The sequence below is a fragment of the Cyclopterus lumpus genome, chromosome 9, assembly GCF_009769545.1.
Source record: "Cyclopterus lumpus isolate fCycLum1 chromosome 9, fCycLum1.pri, whole genome shotgun sequence".
In the NCBI taxonomy this organism is placed as follows: Eukaryota; Metazoa; Chordata; class Actinopteri; order Perciformes; family Cyclopteridae; genus Cyclopterus; species Cyclopterus lumpus.
In genome coordinates this window covers 18,832,838-18,853,139 of record NC_046974.1, presented here as the reverse complement: position 1 = coordinate 18,853,139, position 20,302 = coordinate 18,832,838, and the positions used below count along the sequence as shown (strand labels likewise).

The window sequence follows — 20,302 nt, the reverse complement described above, 5'->3', positions numbered from 1 at the left end:
GAAAAGTAAACGAGTGCGTGATTCAGAGGATGCTGGAAGATTGAAGAAGAAGTTTAAAGACAGGGATGAAGTTTGATACAATTCTGACACATCAGGGCCAGGTGTGAGGAGCACGAAAAACAAGGGGAGAGATAAAGAAAACTCTGGAAGAAAAAGAAAGCCAAAGAGGATGAGTTGAGCAGTGACTCACAGAATTTGGATAATGAGGATAACAACAATGACTCCAGAGTTAAAAGACAGGAGGTAAACTATACCTGATGTGATTGAAACGACTAAGAAAGGCTCCAGGAAGTCCTCCGTCACAGATAAGATGGGGGCAAAGGATAAAAAAAACAAGAAGGACTCTGAGAAAGAGGAAGAACATGCAGCTGGGGAGGAAGAGGAAGGGAAAAAGAAAAAGAAAGAAAAGAAGAAGAAAGGTTCAGTTCGGGGAGATACTGATGAAGAAACCAAGAAGACAAAAGGAAAGAAGAAGAAGGTGGAAAATTACGTTGAGATCTATGAGAATGAGCTTCGCAACTATGAGTCAGAAGAAGTAGAAAATTACGAGGACGAGTATCACAAAAAGAAAGGTAATTGAAAAGTGAAATGTGGAATTATCTTCATAGAGAGAGCATGTTGTGATGTCATTAATTCAAGGACAATTTGATGTTTATTCAGGAAATAGTACGAGCTGTAATGGGCCCATGCGTTGGTTTGATGTTCATAGCAACATTACACTGAGTGAAGTGTATGTTTCCTTCAACCTGCAGCCATATGATACCTGCCGCTTTTACATGTGGTGGTTTCACATGCTAATGAGGGGTTTCGCAGTCCTCTAGAGTTTCTCGTTAAATGTAAACACCTTAATGTAAGGCCATACTGAACACATATCTGATTTCTCCATAGACACACATTCCCTCACGAACACACAGAAACACACACGCACTCTTTTCACCCTAAATTAACCTTTAAATGTCAGCCCTTTCGCAAATACGCAATTTAAACTAAACCTTTTGTACATTTATGTTTCTATAATCAAACTATAACAGAATCCCTCAATGATTAGTTGTATTTTTATTGAAAAACATACTTAAAACCTTAATGTTTCACTTCTTACTTTCAATTGTACATTATTATCAATATCTCTTATTTAAGTGTTTGAGGGTTTATTCAGAGGGTAATAATGTTTGCCATTGAAGCGAGACAAAAGCATGTGAGTCGCCTCTAATATACAGTAGTTAGTTTGAGTTAGAAATAATAGTGGAATTTGATAGTCACTTTGAGTCAAATTGAAGGTATTTATTTTGTGATTGTTTAATTTAAGGGAACTTGTCACATTAACTATTTATTTGTAACCTGCACAAAAGACAAAAACCTTCATTTCCCGATTCCCTCCAAACCAAGGAAACATTTCTATAATACTAGCTCTTACTGAGAGGATTCATTGGACAAAGTACAAAAAAATAAATTTATAAAACGTATAATTCATTCATGATTCATCGTAATTCTCATAAGAATAGAAGTATTAATGCAACAAACAAATGACATCAGATTATAGCGGTCCACTGTATATCACTCTCTATGTTTACCATCCTGCTGCACACCCTTTGTAACACACTTTCTCCTGCTTTATGTATAATGTGCATCTGCTTTTGTAAAACGCACCTCCGTTTGTATTACGTCACTGAACCCTCCAGTGTATGAGGTGGTGACCATCACTGGCGACGAGCGAGGAGCCGGCACTGATGCCAACGTGTTTGTCACTCTGTTTGGAGACAATGGCATCACTCCCAAAGTCCACCTGGCAAGCAAGTAAGTCCTCTTCAAAGATGACCCTGCGGGGTGAAAGTAAGACCATTTGACCAAATAAACAACAATAACTTAATTTGAGTTGATCACACTCATCTAGCCAGAGGCCTCAGACTCCAAATGTGATTGAGTTAGTTTTTGTGCTTGAAGTAAAAACTGTGTTTTGTTTTTTTCCCTCACAGCACAGAAAAGAGGTATGTATTTATTAATGCAGTGGTGGTTGTGAAAGAATGGCTGCTGATTTGTTTGCATTACATGATTTGCTGCATGGTTTCCCCAAATGTTTGCAACGCTTTGATGTTTAGTAATTAGTGAATATTTAAATTTTTTTATTTTAACACTTTCGTAGTGAAGGTGTTTGATGAGTGAAACGATGCTGACATTCACACTTTGTGATTTCAGGAGTCGCACGGCATTCGAACGGGCCAAAACAGATGTTTTCAGAATTAGAACTCACAATGTTGGACTTTTGAAAAAGATAAGGTATGTCAGACTCAAGTCGTTTCATCCACGATTAAGTCTGTTTTTCAGGATCAGGTACGGGCAGCTTTAAGTTCGACCTAGACTAAACACTGCTGGCCTTGGATCAGATTAAGAAATATTTGTTTCTTCCCCTGAATTTGTTTAAAAGAAGAGTGAGACTTACTTATCAAGCTTCTTCTGTCCCTTCAGGATTGAGCATGACAACACCGGCCTGAGCGCCAACTGGTTCCTGGACCGAGTGGTGGTGACGGATGTGATCAGGCCTCACCTGAGGTTCTACTTTGCTTGTAACAACTGGTTCAGTAAGGTGGAGGGAGACTGCCTTTATATCAGAGACCTGCTGGGTAGCATGGATCCCATGGACATACCCAAATGTATGTAGACACATATAAGTATATGTTTAACACTTTAAAGTATTATATTATACAATTAATTGCCATTTTTTGGGAAGATTAGTTAAATCCTCCAGTGATTAATTAAATGGATCAGCCTGATCGGCTGCGTGTGGTTGACGTAATAATTATTTTAATTGTTTATTAAAGCTTTTTCTTTTTATATTTACAGATAATAAGTATATAGTGAGTGTTTTCACTGCTGATGTAAAAGGCAGTGGCACGGATGCGGATGTCTTTATCAATATCTTCGGGGAGTTTGGAAACACAGGTAAATTACAGCACAACACGCAATAAACTTACTTCCGAAATGAATTCAAGCTGAAATGTTAAACTGGATTCTTCTCTGGTTTGACATTTATCTCATATACTTTACAAATTGTTCTATTGTTTAAGGTGAAAGACGACTTGACAACGACAAAAACAACTTTGAAAAGGGCACAGAGGACAAGTTCACCATCGAGGCTCCAAACTTGGGTAAAGTGAGAAAGATCACCATTGGCCATAATAACAAAGGCTCTTCTGCAGGATGGTTTGTGGACAAGGTAAGAAACAGACAGATATTATTTACCAGACTGTTCCTTTAGGAAGCTTTGAAGTTCAATCATTAAAAATACATTGATCAATTCCTGATACAGATATCTCAAGAATAACTTTCACTGGTTACATTGTGTGTAACTTAAGGAATTTACAGAAGAACAAAACTCTGGCAGAGTGTCTTACTGTAACTCATTCTGCTCAGCTCTGCAGAGGTACTTAAGATATGTGAGTCTGGTGTTCATTCTCCTCCAACACATACAATGTGCTCAACTAAGAGATGAGTGCCATTAAACAGACACACACACACACACACACACACACACACACACACACACACACGGGACACACACACCCTCTGTGCAAAGGGAGACCGTGACCCATTGAGGGATCGCCTTACAGAAAACAGACAGATGAGTCGGTAGACTTGTTGGTGACTGCAGCACAGACTGACACCAAAGATCAGCGGTAATGACAACGGTAGTTAATCATGTCCTAGTTGCACTGTGCGTGTGCTGCCGCAGGAGTTCACATGGATTTGGGAGTAAAAGTTGTCTTTAAGCAAAATAATTGTCATTGCTGCTAAAACATGCTTCGGCGTGTATACAATATGGCATGTTAGTAAATAATTTCAGTTGCTTACACTCTTTCCTTACAGGATTCAAAGTAATAACAAAGACAATACATTGTAATTAGTTCATACAGTTTATAAATTAATTAGCTGCCAATTTAGAATTATACATTGAATTTCATAAATTAAAGCATTAATCAAGTTATTTCAGTATTAAAGTATAATAATTATATAAACTAAATTATATAGTTTTAAAATTAAGATATTTACCCTTTGAATCTACTTATTTTTACTTTTTTTTAGAAGGCTTCATAAATCATATTTTCAACAAAGCAACCCGTTCTGTCTCTCAAAATGTTCCCGATTGTTTTGCTTTATAGTAACATTTCATCTACAACAGACCTCCATCATATGTTGGCTGTGTTTACATTCTGATTTACTTTCTATACAGGTAGTTGTGGATGATATGGGAAATAAAATGGTGTATGAAATTCCAATCAGTCGGTGGTTTGCCATGGATGAGGATGATGGGAAGATCCAGAGAGACATTTTGGTGGGGGGGAACCAGCCCACAGGTGAGAAATGTGTTCATGATCCTGGAATAATATCCTTACATACGCTCGTCCTCATGTCAGTTAATGCAATCGTGGTTAGGATGAAAATGAACTCAACGCTCGGCTATTGTCTCCAAATAATTTGCCTCATTTTGGAATAATGATCCGCTTGCCTGGTCTGAAAGATATTGCCTGTAGGTTTGTAAGACAATAACATTACTGCTACCAAGGAACAGATCATATGATCTTTCCCTTATTTAGTCCAAAAAGACAAAAAGTAAATTCTTGGTTCAGACTATCAATGTTTAGATGTAGTTGATCTGGTTCCTGCTCAGCCCCCGTCGGGAGTATAGGAGCCATGAACCACAGTGACCCCGCTGGCAGATCCTCTGATAGCCAGACATGTAACTCTACCACCAGGTATTGTGTACAACGTCCAGATTGTGACAGGAAACATCCGAGGTGCCGGGACCAACTCCAAAATCCACATTGTGATGCACGGCTCGAAAGGCATGAAGAACAGTGGCAAGGTGATGAGAAGATAATGTAGACAACTTGTACTTCATCAAAATAAAAACATGTTAGTGTTCATTTGTAAAATAACGTACATAAAGACCTTGAACTTAGCGTTGTAATGTTTGTTCTAGTGGTAATCCAGACTTGTTTTGCTTCAATGGCATTTTAGGTGCTTAATGGTCATTGCTTTTTAAAAAATTTCGGATTTACACTTTAATGTGTTTGTATCCAGGTGTTTTTGGAGGGAGGAAAGTTTGAGCGTGACCTGACAGACATCTTCAATGTGGAGCTTGCTGCGCTCCTCAGTCCCCTCAGCAGAGTCACCATTGGACACGACAATGACGGAGTCAGTGCTGGGTGGTACTGCGAGAAGGTAAATTGGAACATGCACACGCACGTATGCAAACACTACAATCCGGCAATTTACTGCGAGATAATTCAGTTGAATCCATTCGCCCTCCACGTAGGTGGTGGTGTACTGTCCGTTCACAGGGGTAGAGCAGACCTTCCCATGCAGTAAATGGCTGGATGAGAGGGAAGGAGATGGGCTGATAGAGAGAGAGCTCTATGAGATGGTCTCACTCAGGCAGAGGAGACAGAAGAGTAAGTTGAATGTCAATAGTTATGGCAGCTGTCATTTTGATTTTGATTTCCTGAAACACTGAGCAAACATATTCAAAACACCATTCAAAGCTCCATCATATGTCTCATACATTTGCATAATAACTCAGCGGGCAGTCTACTTTCATCTGCTATGTCATTTTAAAGAGTTGTTTTTCCTATTGCTTGTGAAATAAACATCTCTTTTCAAAGAAAAAGGTAAATGTCAGTGCAATTTTTATGTAAAATACTTATTCTGGTCAAAAAGCATATACAGCAGAATTTGATGATATTGATTTAATTCCTTTCTGTCCACACAAATGTATTTCTCTACTGTCTTATATTTATATTCATTCACAATTCACAAGCAATAATGACCTTTCAGGGACTGAAATGTTGAGGAGTAGAAGTTGGCCCAAACTGCTTCCATTGGTCAAAGTGACTGCTGTGTCGAGAAAGCACTTATTAAACTGATGTGATTTGATTCTTCTCAGAGCACCCCTGGTCCTTGTGGATCTGGACATCAGACATGCCCGGTGCCGGAACCGATGCGGATATCTGTTTCCAGGTGTACGGAGAAAAGGGCAAGAGCGATGAGATGGGACTGAACAACAAAACAGACAATTTTGAACAGGGACAAGTGGACAGGTTTATGGTAGGTTCAAACCACACGCATTATTCTCAGCCGTTAGTGAGGCTTCGTGGGAAAACCTTTTATGTGCTCTTGCAGGTTGAGCTGCCGGATTTGGGAAGATTTACCAAACTCCGCATCTGGCACGAGAAGAGAAATCCTTTTGCAGGATGGCATCTCAGTAAGGTGAAAATAATTACGTTGTTAATAATTAGCTGTTAGTAATTCATTCACAAGCATTCTAACTAATATTGGTATTATTCTGTGATAATGATATAATGCCTAAATATGCACAGTTGTAGGCACAATGGGGAACACAACAGCGATAATAATATGATGTCTTATCCTCGGCATTGAAAGGCATTAGCAGTGACTGTGAGTCAGTGGTTAGCAGGGCCGTCTTACCATCATGGGGTCGGAGGTTCAATCCCAGCCCTAGTCAATGTGTCCTTGAGCAAGACGCTTAACCCTGAATTGTTCCCCGTAGCGTGTGTCCCCGTAACATGATTGTAAGTTGCTTTGGATAAAAGCGTCAGCTAAATGACATCTAATATTATTTTTATATATTTTAATCAAACCCAAGGCAGATGTAGATAATGTGTGTATAATTTTCCTATGGAAAAGAAAATGCTTTTTTACGTCTCTTATAAATGAACAAGAGAGTTCAGAGGATTGTACATCTTTGAGAGTTCAGTGTTCAAACACTTGAAATAATAATCCAGACACATTCCCTGACATGTATTGGAGCTTTGCATGTTTTCAACCAGGCAACTTTGATGAAGACGTTAACAAAGGAGAAGTACAAGTTTCCTTGTGAGCGCTGGCTGGACACAAATGAAGACGATAACGAGGTTGTGAGGGAGCTAACTGCCACAGGAGACTCCATCGCTGAGCCGCTGCCCGGTGTGTAAAGGCACCCGTATTCACCACGAGCAACAGAGATCTGCTCTGCCAAACATAGACAAGAATGTTCATCCTGATTGAATTGTGTTATCTCTGTTCTGCAGGGATCAAATACAGAGTGACCGTTTGCACGGGGACTGTTGGCGGCAGCGGCACAGACGCATCTGTTTTTCTAAATCTGATTGGAGACCAGGGGGACACCGGAAATCGAGAGCTGGTCGTCTGCAAAAACAACGTCAACAAGTTTGAGAAAGGAAATGTGGGTACATTCAGTGCTTCGTCGTCAGACATGACGCTAAGTGAAATATCAGGAAGGGAAAAACGTGTTTATTTGTCCTCCTTCTTCTTAGTTTTTGCTTCTCTCTATTTAAGAATCACAAGACAAACGTCCATCAACAAGCTTTAATTAAACGGATTCTTTTCTCTTACACACACTGGAGCCAATCACTCGTCTGTGTGCTCTTAATGACTCAAATGTGCTGCACCTGTAGGATGCTGCTTACTGTTTCTGGTGTGACAAGGTGGTGAATTTCAGCTCAATAATCATAGGCATTGAACAACCTACAACCTACTTTTATCAACATGTTGTATAAACTAGACTCTCCTTTTGGGAATACTGTTATGTAAACGCTATATAACATCTATCGATAGCACAAACACTGGTAACATATATATATTTTTTTTCTTCTTTATTTAAAAGGGACCATGTACAGTTAAAACATAAATGTCACCATTTGATGCACTGTACCAGATTGTAGCCACAGTTAATTTGCATCTGTAGTCCCTTGACAGACATAACAAACATAGAACAATAGCAAACAGTACAAGATAAGACACAATACAACAGTATACGTGGTAAGAAGAACACACAATACACACAATGCAAAGCTACAGTACAGCACATTAGACGTAAGTAATATAAACTATTAAAAGTAAGTAATAAAAAAACATTAAAAGTAAGAAATACGAACTACGAAAGAAATAATTTTGCTCAAAGCGCTGACCAGCTTAGTTAGTTTATTTTTAAAAGTGCTGATAGAGCTGCAGCTCTTCACCACGTCCAGCAGGGTGTTCCACTGATTTGTGGCTTTCACAGAAAAGGATGATTGACCAATGCATTTCGGCGAAATGGAAGGGTGCAGTCGAGTAAAGAGGCTATTCTGGTGGATCTGATTGAACTCACTGAGCGACTGTACACCAGCTCACCCAGTGGAGGAGGGGCCAGACCATTTAGATGTTATAGACCATGCACAAATTTGAAAATAGTCTAAAATTCACAAAGCTCAGCAGATTGTATTTCTCCAGTATCCCATGATGAACATCGAGTGGCTTTTTGTCCAACGTTTTAAGAGTTTGTTTATACAGGGATTCCAGTGGTTTTATGGTTGTTTCACCAGCCTGCCCCCAATATGTAATGCAATATGAAATATGGGATATGAATAAAATAATATGAATAATTACAATGTGTTTTATCTGCTAAATATGATGTGACTAATTATTCTAATGTTTTTGTGTCCCTCCAGTTGGATGAGTTTATAGTGGAGGCTGTGGCTCTTGGGAAGATTCGCAGGGTGAGGATTGGACATGATGGCAAAGGTGGAGGCTGCGGCTGGTTCCTCGATAAAGTGATTGTAAGAGAGGAGGGACAGGCTGAGGCCAATGCTGTGGAGTTCCCTTGCAACAGGTGTGAACACAGAGAAAATAGTGCTGAACAGTTGTTACAACACCACAGGTGTGTGTGTGTGTGTAATAGATGAGAGTTGGTTCATTGCAGGTGGCTGGACCGCAACGAGGATGACGGACAGATCGTTAGAGAGTTAGTGCCATTCTCAGATGGACAGCGTCTTTACAGTAAGTCAGAAGAATCTTGAGTTTTATTTCAACCTTCAAACTGAAACTCCCCTTGACGCTTGTGTTTGTGTCTCTGCGTGTGTCAGACGTTGACTATCACATCGCGGTGAAGACGGGTAGCATCCCCGGGAGCAGCTCGGACTCCAACGTGTTCGTCAAGCTTTATGGAGACAAGGGTGACACCAGTACAATGATGCTGTTGGTCTCTGCCAACAACCTGGGGAACTACTTTGAGACGGCTCGCGTTGACATCTTCACAGTGGAAACAATTGATATTGGACAGGTGACACAGTGGAGGCAAAAACATGTGGTTTGGTGTTGATAGTATGAGGGGCTTTAGAAATATTCTATTGAAAGCACACAGTCAAATACTTTGGGGTTCTTTCCATCATAGAGTCACTCATGCTAACAAGATATGCTGTCAAAGTGCTTTGAATGAGCCACATGATGAATATCGGGTTATTTACATTCAAGGAATTATATTACCGAAGATACCATCATCAGTGGTCTGGATAAGATCTTAACTTTGCAGTCTCCCTTTGTAGCCTTCTTTCATAGATTGACAGTATACTGACTTTTCATTAGACCGGGTCCAACTATGACGCTGCATTTGTTAAAGTAAGAGATGAACAACTGTAGACAAATGCTTTTGTCCCGTTTTCTAGTTTTTATTTTATTAGCATGTCTTTGCCTGACCCCTCAGTAAATGTGTGTAATCCTTTATCAAGGAAAAGAAAAGAAATGTACACTTTTATAGATCCCCGTGGGGAAATTCTTCTCTGCATTTAACCGATCCTCAGTTATTAATGAGCAGTGGACTGCAGTGAAGCGCCCGGGGAGCAACTGGGGGTTCAGTGTCTTGCTCAAGGATACTTCAACATGCAACCTTGTGGTTATGGGACGATCACTCTCCCCCATGAGCTACAGTGGACCCATACATGTAGATATTGTCATCCATTTATTCTTATTCTAGATCAACCGTCTGATGATTGGCCACACCAATGAAGGCATGCGTGCCGGCTGGTTCTTGGACAGTGTTCAGCTTATGGTTCCAGTCCATGGAAAGCAATACATGTTCCCCAGTCACCGCTGGCTGTCTAGGGATGAGGCTGATGGCAAGACAGAGGTAGAGATCTATCCAAGCGAAATCCTGGACATAGAACAACGTAGGCAACATTCACACAATCTCACACCATAAGAAGAAACTACACACACACACACACACACACACACACTGCAGATTCATCCTGATATGGTGACAATCTTTGTAATTGTTCCTGTATTTTAAGGCTTAAAGACTTAGAATCCTCGTGTCATTTCACAAAAAATATTTAAAAAAAATGTTAAACTGTTTTTCTCAAGGAATATTTACGACATTAATGCCATTATTCTAATTTCACTTTACCAATTTTCTCTCATTACCACTTCCTTTGACTATTTTTAATATGATCTTTCCAGTGATTAATTATGAGGTAACAGTCGTGACTGGAGATGTGACTTTTGCTGGTACCAACGCCAGAGTGTTCATCCAGATCTATGGGGACAAGGGGAAGACGGAGGGCATCACGCTCGAAAGCAGATCAAACAACTACGAACGAAACACCACAGAAATATTTAAGGTATCAGAGCTACAAAATGCATCTCAGTAGTTAAACGTTGGTGTCAGAATGTTACATTTTGAGTTAAATCATTTCAACTGTTCCCTTAGATAGAGGCCAAAGATGTGGGGAAGGTCTTCAAGATCCGCATCGGCCACGATGGCTCAGGGATCGGATCTGGCTGGTTCCTGGAGACAGTGGACGTCAAACGTCTAATCCTGGCCTTGGTGCCCAAGGAAAGGAAAAAGGAGGACAAGAAAAAGAAGAAGAAAAAGAAAAAAGATGAGGAAGACGTGGACGAGGAGCGAGGAGAGGAGATGCAGCAAGTGGTTCTGACTTACCATTTCCCCTGTTCGCGCTGGCTGGCTGTGGGAGAGGAGGACGGCGAGCTGGTGGTGGAGCTGCTGCCTGAGGATGCAGAGGAGCTGGAAGGTATTAACTAAATATAGCAACCATGTAAACGGCACAATGGGAAAATTCATCAGAAATAATATTTGAAACATACAGTAATACCAACCTAATTACTAACCCCACAATAGCTTCAATAAATAGACCCAAAACTTAGTGGAGCTGCTATTTATACAAAGATGAGGGGGGATGAAAAACTAATATCACTGTAGTCAGTGTTGCATTCTTTCACACATATCTTGTACTCAGTGTTGAAGACATGCATGATTGTGATTTGATTTCCTGGCCCACATATGCGACAGGTTAAAGAGGATTTAGTTACTCATCCCTTGTGTTGTCTGACAGTCAACACCTATGAAGTGTGCGTCTTCACTGGTGACATGCTCGGTGCTGGGACCAACGCCAATGTCTTCATTAACATTTATGGGAAAAATGGAGACACCGGAGAGCGCTGTCTGAAGAACTCTGACAACCTCAACAAATTTGAGCGTCGGCAGGTATGATGCGTTTGAACAAAGACGTGGCCACTGCTTTTTAAATCAGCTAAAGATACAAGTAAGGAGTACAATTGATTATACATATTATTTAATTAATTACTGCAAACAGCAAAGCCAAACAGTCCACTATAATTCTTAAAAATCACTCAAAACACATTATTAATATTTAGGATGGCTCACATTTTTTGAAGTATTATTTGATTTACTTCCACGCAACATGAGCCTTACACCAAGGTGTGGGTGGGAGTGTATTCTGCTAGGAATACAAGCTCTCCTGCAGGAGCTGTGAGGAGTCCTCTGTCTCATTGAACCTGTCCTACATTTACTCATTACTTAATCCAAACCTGTGAATTATTAATCTCTACACTGCGGGATCACTAACCTTGCTTCCGCATAATCAAAAGCAACAATAGCCTATTGTCATTCAGTGGAGGTAATGTTTGTCTACAAAAACAGCCAGATATTGCCTTTATTTCAGTATGATGTATAATGTTTAAAAAATACCAAATAAATATATCTAAAAGGTTATTGTCTGTATTTTGCAGGAGGATGTTTTCATCGTGACAGCTGTTGATCTGGGTTTATTGAAGAAGCTACGAATCCGTCATGACAACACTCATTCTTATTCGTCTTGGTACCTGGATCGCGTTGAGATCGTGGACACAAAGGATGATACTACGTAAGTGAAACCAACATGCAGTTTGCGTGGGTTTTGTTCAGTTATTCAGTTATCAAGAGGAAATATCTCACTCAACTGTGAGAGTAATATCTTCATGTAATTATTAAAAACGGATAGTGATGTGATCATTTGTTGTTCGTGCTGATCAGACGTATTTCCTCTGCAGGTACTATTTCCCTTGTACCCGCTGGCTGGCAGTGGATGAGGACGATGGACAGATAGCAAGAGAGCTAGTTCCTGTGGACGAGGCCTTCATGAGGAAGGATGAGGATGAGGAGGGAACAGGCGCAACTCTGGGGCTCGAGCAGAAATGTAACATACTTTCAAAGCTGGCTCATGTCTTAAGGGCTGCTCCAGTATTTATCTAAGTGCTGGTGAAACATGCAAGTGTAGACAAGAGCAAAACGGGACGAGTGTATTAGTGTGAAGATGAAGGATTAAAGTACTGACTTTTTAAATTTGATCTTATAGCCATGTCCACAACATATACTCTCAAAATAAAAACCGGAGAGAAGAAGTATGCTGGAACGGATGCCAACGTCTTTGCCATCCTATTTGGTGAACATGACAACACAGGTACTCACCAGCATTCTGGACTTCTCGTGGTGGCCTTGTGCTGTATGTTTGCTAAATGATGCCAATCTGAATTAAAAATGTTTGGATGTCACTCACAGGGGTCATAAACCTAAAGGCGTGTAAGAACTATAAGAATAAGTTTGAACAGGGGATGATCAATGAGTTCACCGTGGAGGCGGTGGATTTGGGCGACCTGGAAAAGCTTCGAATTGGCCACGACAACTCAGGTGGGTGAAGAAAAGGCTCTCCAGACCAAAATGATACAGCACACTATGAAACTGAATAGATTAATACTGCTTTCTCCCAATCAGGGAGTTCATCTGGTTGGTTCTTGGACTGGGTCGAGATTGACGCCGTCTCTCAGGGTCAGAGACTACGCTTCCCATGTGGCCGCTGGTTGGATAAAGAAGAGGATGATGGGGCGATTGTGAGGGATCTTTACAGCGCTGAGTTACAGACGGAACTCTACATGCCATGTGAGTGAACAGAAGTACTCTAATCCATCAGTGTGCTGATTGAAAAATCTTCCTGCAAAAGTGCTTCACGCTAAGTTTTACCTAAGTTAAAAGTCTGAAGAAGGGCGCTTGTCAGAACATTAACTCTTTGGTTCTGCCTTGAACACGTGTCATAATGTCAGTGGTAGGCCTGCCTTTTAAACTTCACCACGCAACAGTACTCAGCTTCTTGATTTACACATGAAACAGTCCAAATCGCAACACTGCAGTCGTAGATAATGCTTCATTTTTTCTTTTAGATATTAGATACATTAGATATTAACACAAATTATTATTTTGGGGCTACAAATGTTGCCTTGTCCACACAAGACTTAAACAAAATAATATTTTTTGGGGACTTCAGGGTTTACGTTAAGTGCCTCTTTGTCTAAGCATGTGAAACATATTGTTGAAATATAAATTGACATCCTCCATCTTGCTTGTATAACAAAGCTGACATTTTCCCCTCAGTTGTGCCTTACGAGATAAAGATTTACACCAGCGATGTGTTTGGTGCGGGAACAGACGCTGATGTGTTCATTGTCTTGTACGGACGTAAGGGAGTGTGCACGCAGCAGAAACAGCTGTGTGTCAACAAGAGAGAGAGACGTCTTTACTTTGAGAGGAGAGCCGAGGACATGTTTATTGTGGAGGTGAGTGTGTGGATTGGGACTATGTCCTTTAAGATGGCGACTTCAGCCTTAAACACTGTGTTGTCTCTTTTACCAGCTAGAGGATATCGGTGAGGACATCGAGAAAATCAGAATAGGACACGACAACAAGGGCTCCAACCCAGGATGGCACCTCGACAGAGTGGAGATAAGACGACAGCTAAGGAACGGAAAGGTAGTAAAAATCCACTTGAAATTACACCTCCATACGGCATAATTAAGAGTTTCCTTGTCTGTACCCTCATTCAATTATTAGCAATTAATAATGTAATGCCTTTTGGCTCACACCGCTCAGGGTCAGGCAGACACAGCTGGGCTAAGTTCACAGATTTGCTTTTAGGGGTCAGAGACTACCATATTCCCATGTGAGTGCTGGCTGGCCAAGTCGGAAGATGATGGGGAGACGGTGAGGGAGCTGGTCCCCTCGGACATCATCACAGAGAAACTCCTCAGGGATGGGAAGCTGAAAAGGACTGAAGTGGAGGTGGAGGACGCTTTGGAGAGTAGGTTAACCCGGATTGTAACTAAGTACATTTACTAGAAGTACTGTACTTAAGTATACACCCTTGATACTCCAGAGATTAAGATAAAACATATAAAACCTTAAAACCTTCTAAGATATGAAGCACTGTTTTAGATTTAACCAACTAACAGTAATTCAAATTGCCCTCTCGGATGCCCCTATAGATAGAATAATGATAATAGGATAAAGTGCCCTAGAGTGTCTTTCCAGTTCAGAAAACTTGATGCAGTGTCATATAGTCTGCCGTACATGCCAGAAAACCTTCTGGGCCCTGGTTCCCCGCCCATTGCAGCCGGTCACTCATAGTCATAGTGATGAAGCAACAGAGAATTAGCACCTGCAGTTTCCCTCAGCTTTATGGAGCTTCATAAGGAGCTTATTATTTAGCTTAATTCATTATATGTGCATGAACACACACATACTGTTGGATTGGAAGCTACTCAATTTATTCAAGCAATGAATAGACATCAGTTCACACCATAAATGTCTAAATTGTCTTTATTTTCCAAACTTGAGCGTACATAGTGTTCGTTAACTTAATTAATATTTCAGTTTTTCTTCCGTCACAGCTCACATGTACAGCGTGTCTGTGCGGACAGGTGATATGTATGGAGCAGGAACTGACGCCAACGTTTTTCTCACCATCTACGGAGACCTGGGGGACACAGGAGAGCGCAAACTCGCCAAATCCGAGAACAACAAGAACAAGTTTGAGAGAGGAGAAGTATGTGAGAAAAGGTGTGAGGTGAGTCACATCACTGCTGACGTTTAAATGTGTCAAAATGTGTCATATCCTCTTTGCCTCTTAGGTGGACAAATTCCTTATTGAAGCTGTGGACTTGGGCCAGGTGTTTAAGATACATATTCGTCATGACAACTCCATGATAGGGGCCCACTGGTACCTCGACCAGGTTGAGGTGCTGGATTTTGAAACGGAAGAGGTGTACATGTTCCTGTGTGAGCGCTGGCTGTCGAAGAAGAAAGAGGACAAACGCATTGAGAGGACGTTCTTTGTCAAGGTTTGTTAAACTTGGGTTATGGTTTGGTTTCGTATTTGATTTCCTTTTATCTGCTGTTGCAGTAAAATGTGTCAATGTAAAGGAAATGAGTAGATCATTTGTCTCTTATGGGTCTGGTTCAGGGGTATAAAGGGGAAAGAAACACTGATCCAAATTCCAAGAAGATGCTTCTAGCCAAATTGGGACTGGACAGAAATGCCGACAAGAGGAAAAAGAAGAAAAAGGTGGCAGCGGTGGATGAGGGTCCAAGTAAGGCTTCACAAGTTTATTAGTGAATTTTAGAGGAGCTGGTGGAGGGTTTTGTTGAGGGCTAGTGTCCACTCTTTATGCTAAGCTAAGCTAGCCAGCTTCTGGTAGCTTTATATTTACTGTACAGATATAAGAGTGAAAAGTCAAATGTTCATTTAACTAGAACTATTACTGTCCTTCGCTTCCAGTCATCCCCTATCATTTCACCTTGTCCACTGGGATGGAGCGGGATGCCAGCAGTACAGCCAGGGTCTATGTCATCATCATCGGACCCAACGACATGGAGACAGACCGACTGTGGCTCGACCTCCCCGAGGGAAAGAAATCCTTCACAGCTGGCACCATGGAGCACTTTGTGTGTTCTGGGGCTGACGTAGGAGAGATCAAGAGGGTGGAAGTGAGAATCTGGGACTGTCTCTGTTGCTAAATCTGTGAAAACTGTCTTGTCTCTGCTTCCTCCTCAGATGCACTGTTGTTAAGATTTTAATTAAGCCATTCGAGCTCAGCAATAATGAATTCTCGCTGTGCCTTCTGGTACCTACATCAAAGAAAATCAAATGATATATAAATTCCCAGTTCTACCTTCCCCCTCTCCTCTCCCTCCGTCTCTTCCTCAGCTCGGCCATAACGGTGTCACACCAGAGAGCTGCTGGTTAGTGGATGAGCTGTCTGTTGCCGTGCCAACCAAAGGTATCAAGTACAGCTTTCCATGTAAGTGCTGGCTGGCTAAAGACCGGGGAGACGGTCTGACCGCCAGACTGTTCAATGTGTTGGACTCCAGCACGATCAACATTAACCGCAAAGTGAGTCATAGCACCTACAATATGAAACCTTGGAAAACGTGGTTGTATAAAAACAGAATGAGTCTCTTCCTTACCTATATCTTCTATTACTGTGTATTTTAGGTCATTTATTCAGTAACAGTTGTCACAGGGGACACTCAGTATGCAGGGACAGATACCAGCATTTTCCTGACAGTGTTCGGAGCCAATGGGAGCACAGAGGAAATGCTGCTGGTCAAAAATGAGGACAGGTCAGTCCTCAAATTACCCCTTGATTGTAGCAATTTATATAAAATAGTCCTTTGTTTTGGAAAATACACCTATTTGCACTCTTATCAACACTTAAAGTGGCTTTAATCAATATTTATATAATAATAGTGAATCAAATGACAATTAGCATACAGACATCTAAATGGGCAAAAATGCATGTAAGCATATTTCTCAGACAATATCTTGAAGATAACCTACTGAAATCCATATTTTTCAAAATGCAACATTGTATGCTGTATAATATTTGTATCTAGGTTTGAAAGGGACCAAGAAGACACGTTCAGTTTGGAGATCGATGACATTGCTCCTCTGAAGAAGATCAGAGTTCAGATTGATGGCTCTGGAAGTCGGCCTGACTGGTTTCTTGACAGGGTAAATACTACTAGTATTACCATCTACTACTACTATATAAATAGGGTTAGGGTTAACCCTATAATACTAGCACCCTTTTTGTGAACACCTATCAAAATATAGTATGTAATAAAGAAAGATATAAAGGTATTCTTAGAGGTCTTGAGGAGGACTATGTGAATACAAGTTATACAAGGCCTTTTGTGGCGAGAGAAGCATCTGCACAGTCTTAGCAATTTCCTTTGATAATGACTCACAGTAAACTGAAGTTTGGTCTGAAGTCGACAAGTTTGAAGATGAAAGAGATCTGCGTGAAGTTAAGGAGGCGTTATCTCACCAGACCTCTATCGCCCACTACACATCTCCACAACTAGGTACAATCATATCTTGTTTAACACTATATATACACCACAAATGCCGGCGCGTAGTTAAATTTAAGAATGAAATTCAAATTAAAGTATTGGTCAGAACAATTGCTATTGAATATTTTCATGTAACTTCATGGTCGAGGAACGTCTGGATACTGTATTTTCAGATCCTAATGCGGAACCTGAACACGGAGGAGATGTATGTGTTTACCTATGAGAACTGGCTGTCGAAGACTAAAGGGCCAAAGAGGACGACGGTGTGTGAGCTGGCGGCTGTGGTGGACGAGGAGGAGATGGTGGAGAGAACTACTTACATCGTCCAAGTCCAGACTAGTGATGCCGGAGGTGGGTCTCATAAGTTGCACGTTTAATTTCTCAAACTAAAAGTATGAGCAAGAAAATTAGTTTTTTGGCCTCATAAATAAAACATAAAGCATGTGATTTTAGGTGCCGGCACTGACGCCAACGTGTTTGTAATTGTGTTTGGGGAGTACGGAGACACTGGGACGCTGCCTCTGAAGGAGAGCACCAACAGGAACAAGTTTGAGCGTAAAATGAAAGATGTGTTCAGGTTCCCGGACATGCTGAGTCTGGGCGACCTGTCAAAGGTCCGAGTGTGGCACGATAACAAAGGTGAGGAGGAAAAGAGCAAACAACTCGAAGGTTCTTTGTTCTCTAAAACAGCATAGTTAAAAATGATTTTGATGATTTCTCAGTGTTTTTTTTTTTTAAGTTTTAAAGTTTTGTTTGATTACAATCTCATTAGGGTGTGGTTATAGCTATCATACCAACATATTAGAAGTCTTACCCCACTCTGCATCGTGTGTTTTAAAATTAAAAGTATATAGTTTTTTCGTTGCTTGCTTTTTTGCTGAGACATTTAGAAGAAGACACCACTTTCAGATATGAGTGGTATCCTCTCGGCAACAAAATGACTACTTACTCAGTCAATTTGATATATTTTTAGTGTACCGTCAAAACAACTCGATTGTGAAAAGATGAAAAAGAAAAAGAAGAGTACACATCATTGCTTTTGAGATACATTCATGTAGTGAACGGATAAAACCAAATAACGGACTTTCGATCTAGGCCCTGCTCCTGGTTGGCACCTGGAGTACATTGACGTGAAAGACGAGGCAATGGACCAGACCTTCAGGTTCCCCTGCGACCACTGGTTGGCTAAAAATGAAGACGACACTCAGATAATGAGGGAACTGGCCTGTGCCAACAACAACACTATGGACCTCAGTGATAAAACCAGTGAGTAAAATTGGAAGTCAGTGGGCATAATTACGTGAATGTCGGAGATGAGCGATATCACAACCATTTGCGTGATGTCAAATGATCACAGTGCGACAATATTTGTCTCTCTGCTTTGCCACAGAATATGAAATTGCCATAACAACTGCGAGCACAGACGACGCCTCCACCATGGAAAACGCCTGGATTGTGTTGGAAGGCAGGAAAGCTCGTTCCAAGGAATTTGTTCTGGAGAATAAGAAAAAGAAGTTCTTAGGGTAGGTCTTCAAAGGGAGTCTAGGTGCCTTGGCTAACGTTAAAACCCTATTATGTGGCCTTACATATAATCTCCACTCTCTCACATGTTTTGTTTTTCTCCCCTGTTTTATCTTGTAGCTTCACTTTCTGTTCTCCGAGCCTCTGCTCTCAAGGGAGCTAATCCCATGAGACGCACAAAAGAAAAACTCTCTTGACAGATCACTGAATTTAACCGTTCAATGCTCGGAATTAAAGCCTGCACAAACTAGTCGTAACCTTCGTGTGCCCCTTTTCACAGCGGTGCCACCGACATGTTTGAGTTCTCGTCAAAACACGTTGGGGAGATCGCCGGGATCTGCATCGGCCACATCACAAAAGACGGAAAGAAGGTGAGGAATGAAGCCTTCTGGCACGTCTTGGAGGTGGTGGTGACAGAACGGGAGCTGGGAAACAAGTAAGTTGAACTTCATTCATCCTGCGCTATGTTCTGTAAAATGTCAAGGTGAGGGACTTCAAAACCGTACCTTCTGTTTAGGTATTTCTTCCACTGTGATGCTCAAATCCCTCTGGCGGCCAAAAAGGACAAATTCCTTACATTCGAGTGCTTCAAGTCCATCGAGAGCTTTGCGAGCAAAGTCCGCGGCCTGGTCCCTGTCAAGTACGAAATCATCGTCATCACGGGGGACGTGAAAGGGGCCGGCACGGACGCCAACGTTTTCATCAGTATCTATGGCGTCAACGGCGACTCGGGCAAGCGCCACCTGCGGCAGAAGTTCCGCAACCTTTTTGAGCAAGGGCGAACAGATCGCTTTGTTCTAGAGATGCTGGACCTCGGCGAGCTGCTGAGGGTCAAAGTGGAGCACGACCGCAGCGCCTCCAACTGTGGGTGGTACTTAGAGTGTGTAGAGGTGACCAATACAGCAAACTCAGTGACAACCATCTTCCAGTGTGGGAAGTGGCTGGACACTCGGAAGGCCGACGGGCAGATTCAACGAGTTCTCTACCCCAAATATTAGTAGGATGCATGACACGATGAGTGGGTGAGCATTCCTTCAGACTTGGAAAATCGATAGACCTGAATGTACTTTTAAAGGAAACGCTGTTGTTTGTTTGTGCCAACTATTCAGGTTTCAAATTAGGTCAACCTATTAAGGATTGATTTAATAATGAAATGCAGATGTTAATGGTTGTCCAATATGTAATGGCTTTGATTTGGAACAAGTTAAGCAAAATAATCACATTAATGTTCACAAATTCAAATTACGGCCTACAAATCACATTTTTAAAGCTGTACTATCTGAGACATTTTTCTATTTGTATTTAAACATTTTCGATAAGGATCCGTTTAGTACGACCAAGAAATGTACAGAGCAGGGCAAGGATATTGTTTTTAAATGATCTTGTATATAATTTGCATTTCTTTACTGTAAAATAAAAGCAGACATGTGCACTGATAGATATATCTGCGACAAGCTAATATTGTCCAATGTA

General features: G+C 41.2%; 1 protein-coding gene across 1 annotated transcript; it reads left to right on the top strand.

Moving 5' to 3' along the window:
* The first annotated feature begins 295 nt into the window (after positions 1-295).
* loxhd1b (lipoxygenase homology domains 1b) lies at positions 296-20,183 on the top strand. Its single transcript, XM_034541661.1, has 43 exons — positions 296-572; positions 1,680-1,794; positions 1,974-1,985; positions 2,194-2,274; positions 2,464-2,648; positions 2,839-2,937; positions 3,063-3,211; positions 4,226-4,349; positions 4,749-4,858; positions 5,077-5,217; positions 5,312-5,447; positions 5,939-6,099; positions 6,175-6,261; positions 6,843-6,978; positions 7,083-7,237; positions 8,502-8,662; positions 8,753-8,829; positions 8,916-9,112; positions 9,803-9,995; positions 10,288-10,448; positions 10,538-10,859; positions 11,181-11,332; positions 11,878-12,011; positions 12,178-12,323; positions 12,483-12,587; positions 12,686-12,814; positions 12,899-13,063; positions 13,553-13,734; positions 13,811-13,927; positions 14,093-14,255; positions 14,845-14,999; positions 15,085-15,294; positions 15,417-15,543; positions 15,732-15,940; positions 16,161-16,346; positions 16,449-16,576; positions 16,850-16,967; positions 17,482-17,659; positions 17,762-17,947; positions 18,404-18,574; positions 18,699-18,831; positions 19,110-19,265; positions 19,347-20,183. Exons 1-43 carry the CDS (start codon positions 311-313, stop codon positions 19,825-19,827), a joined length of 6,795 nt encoding a protein of 2,264 aa, XP_034397552.1. The 5' UTR covers positions 296-310; the 3' UTR covers positions 19,828-20,183.
* Positions 20,184-20,302: the final 119 nt, after the last annotated feature.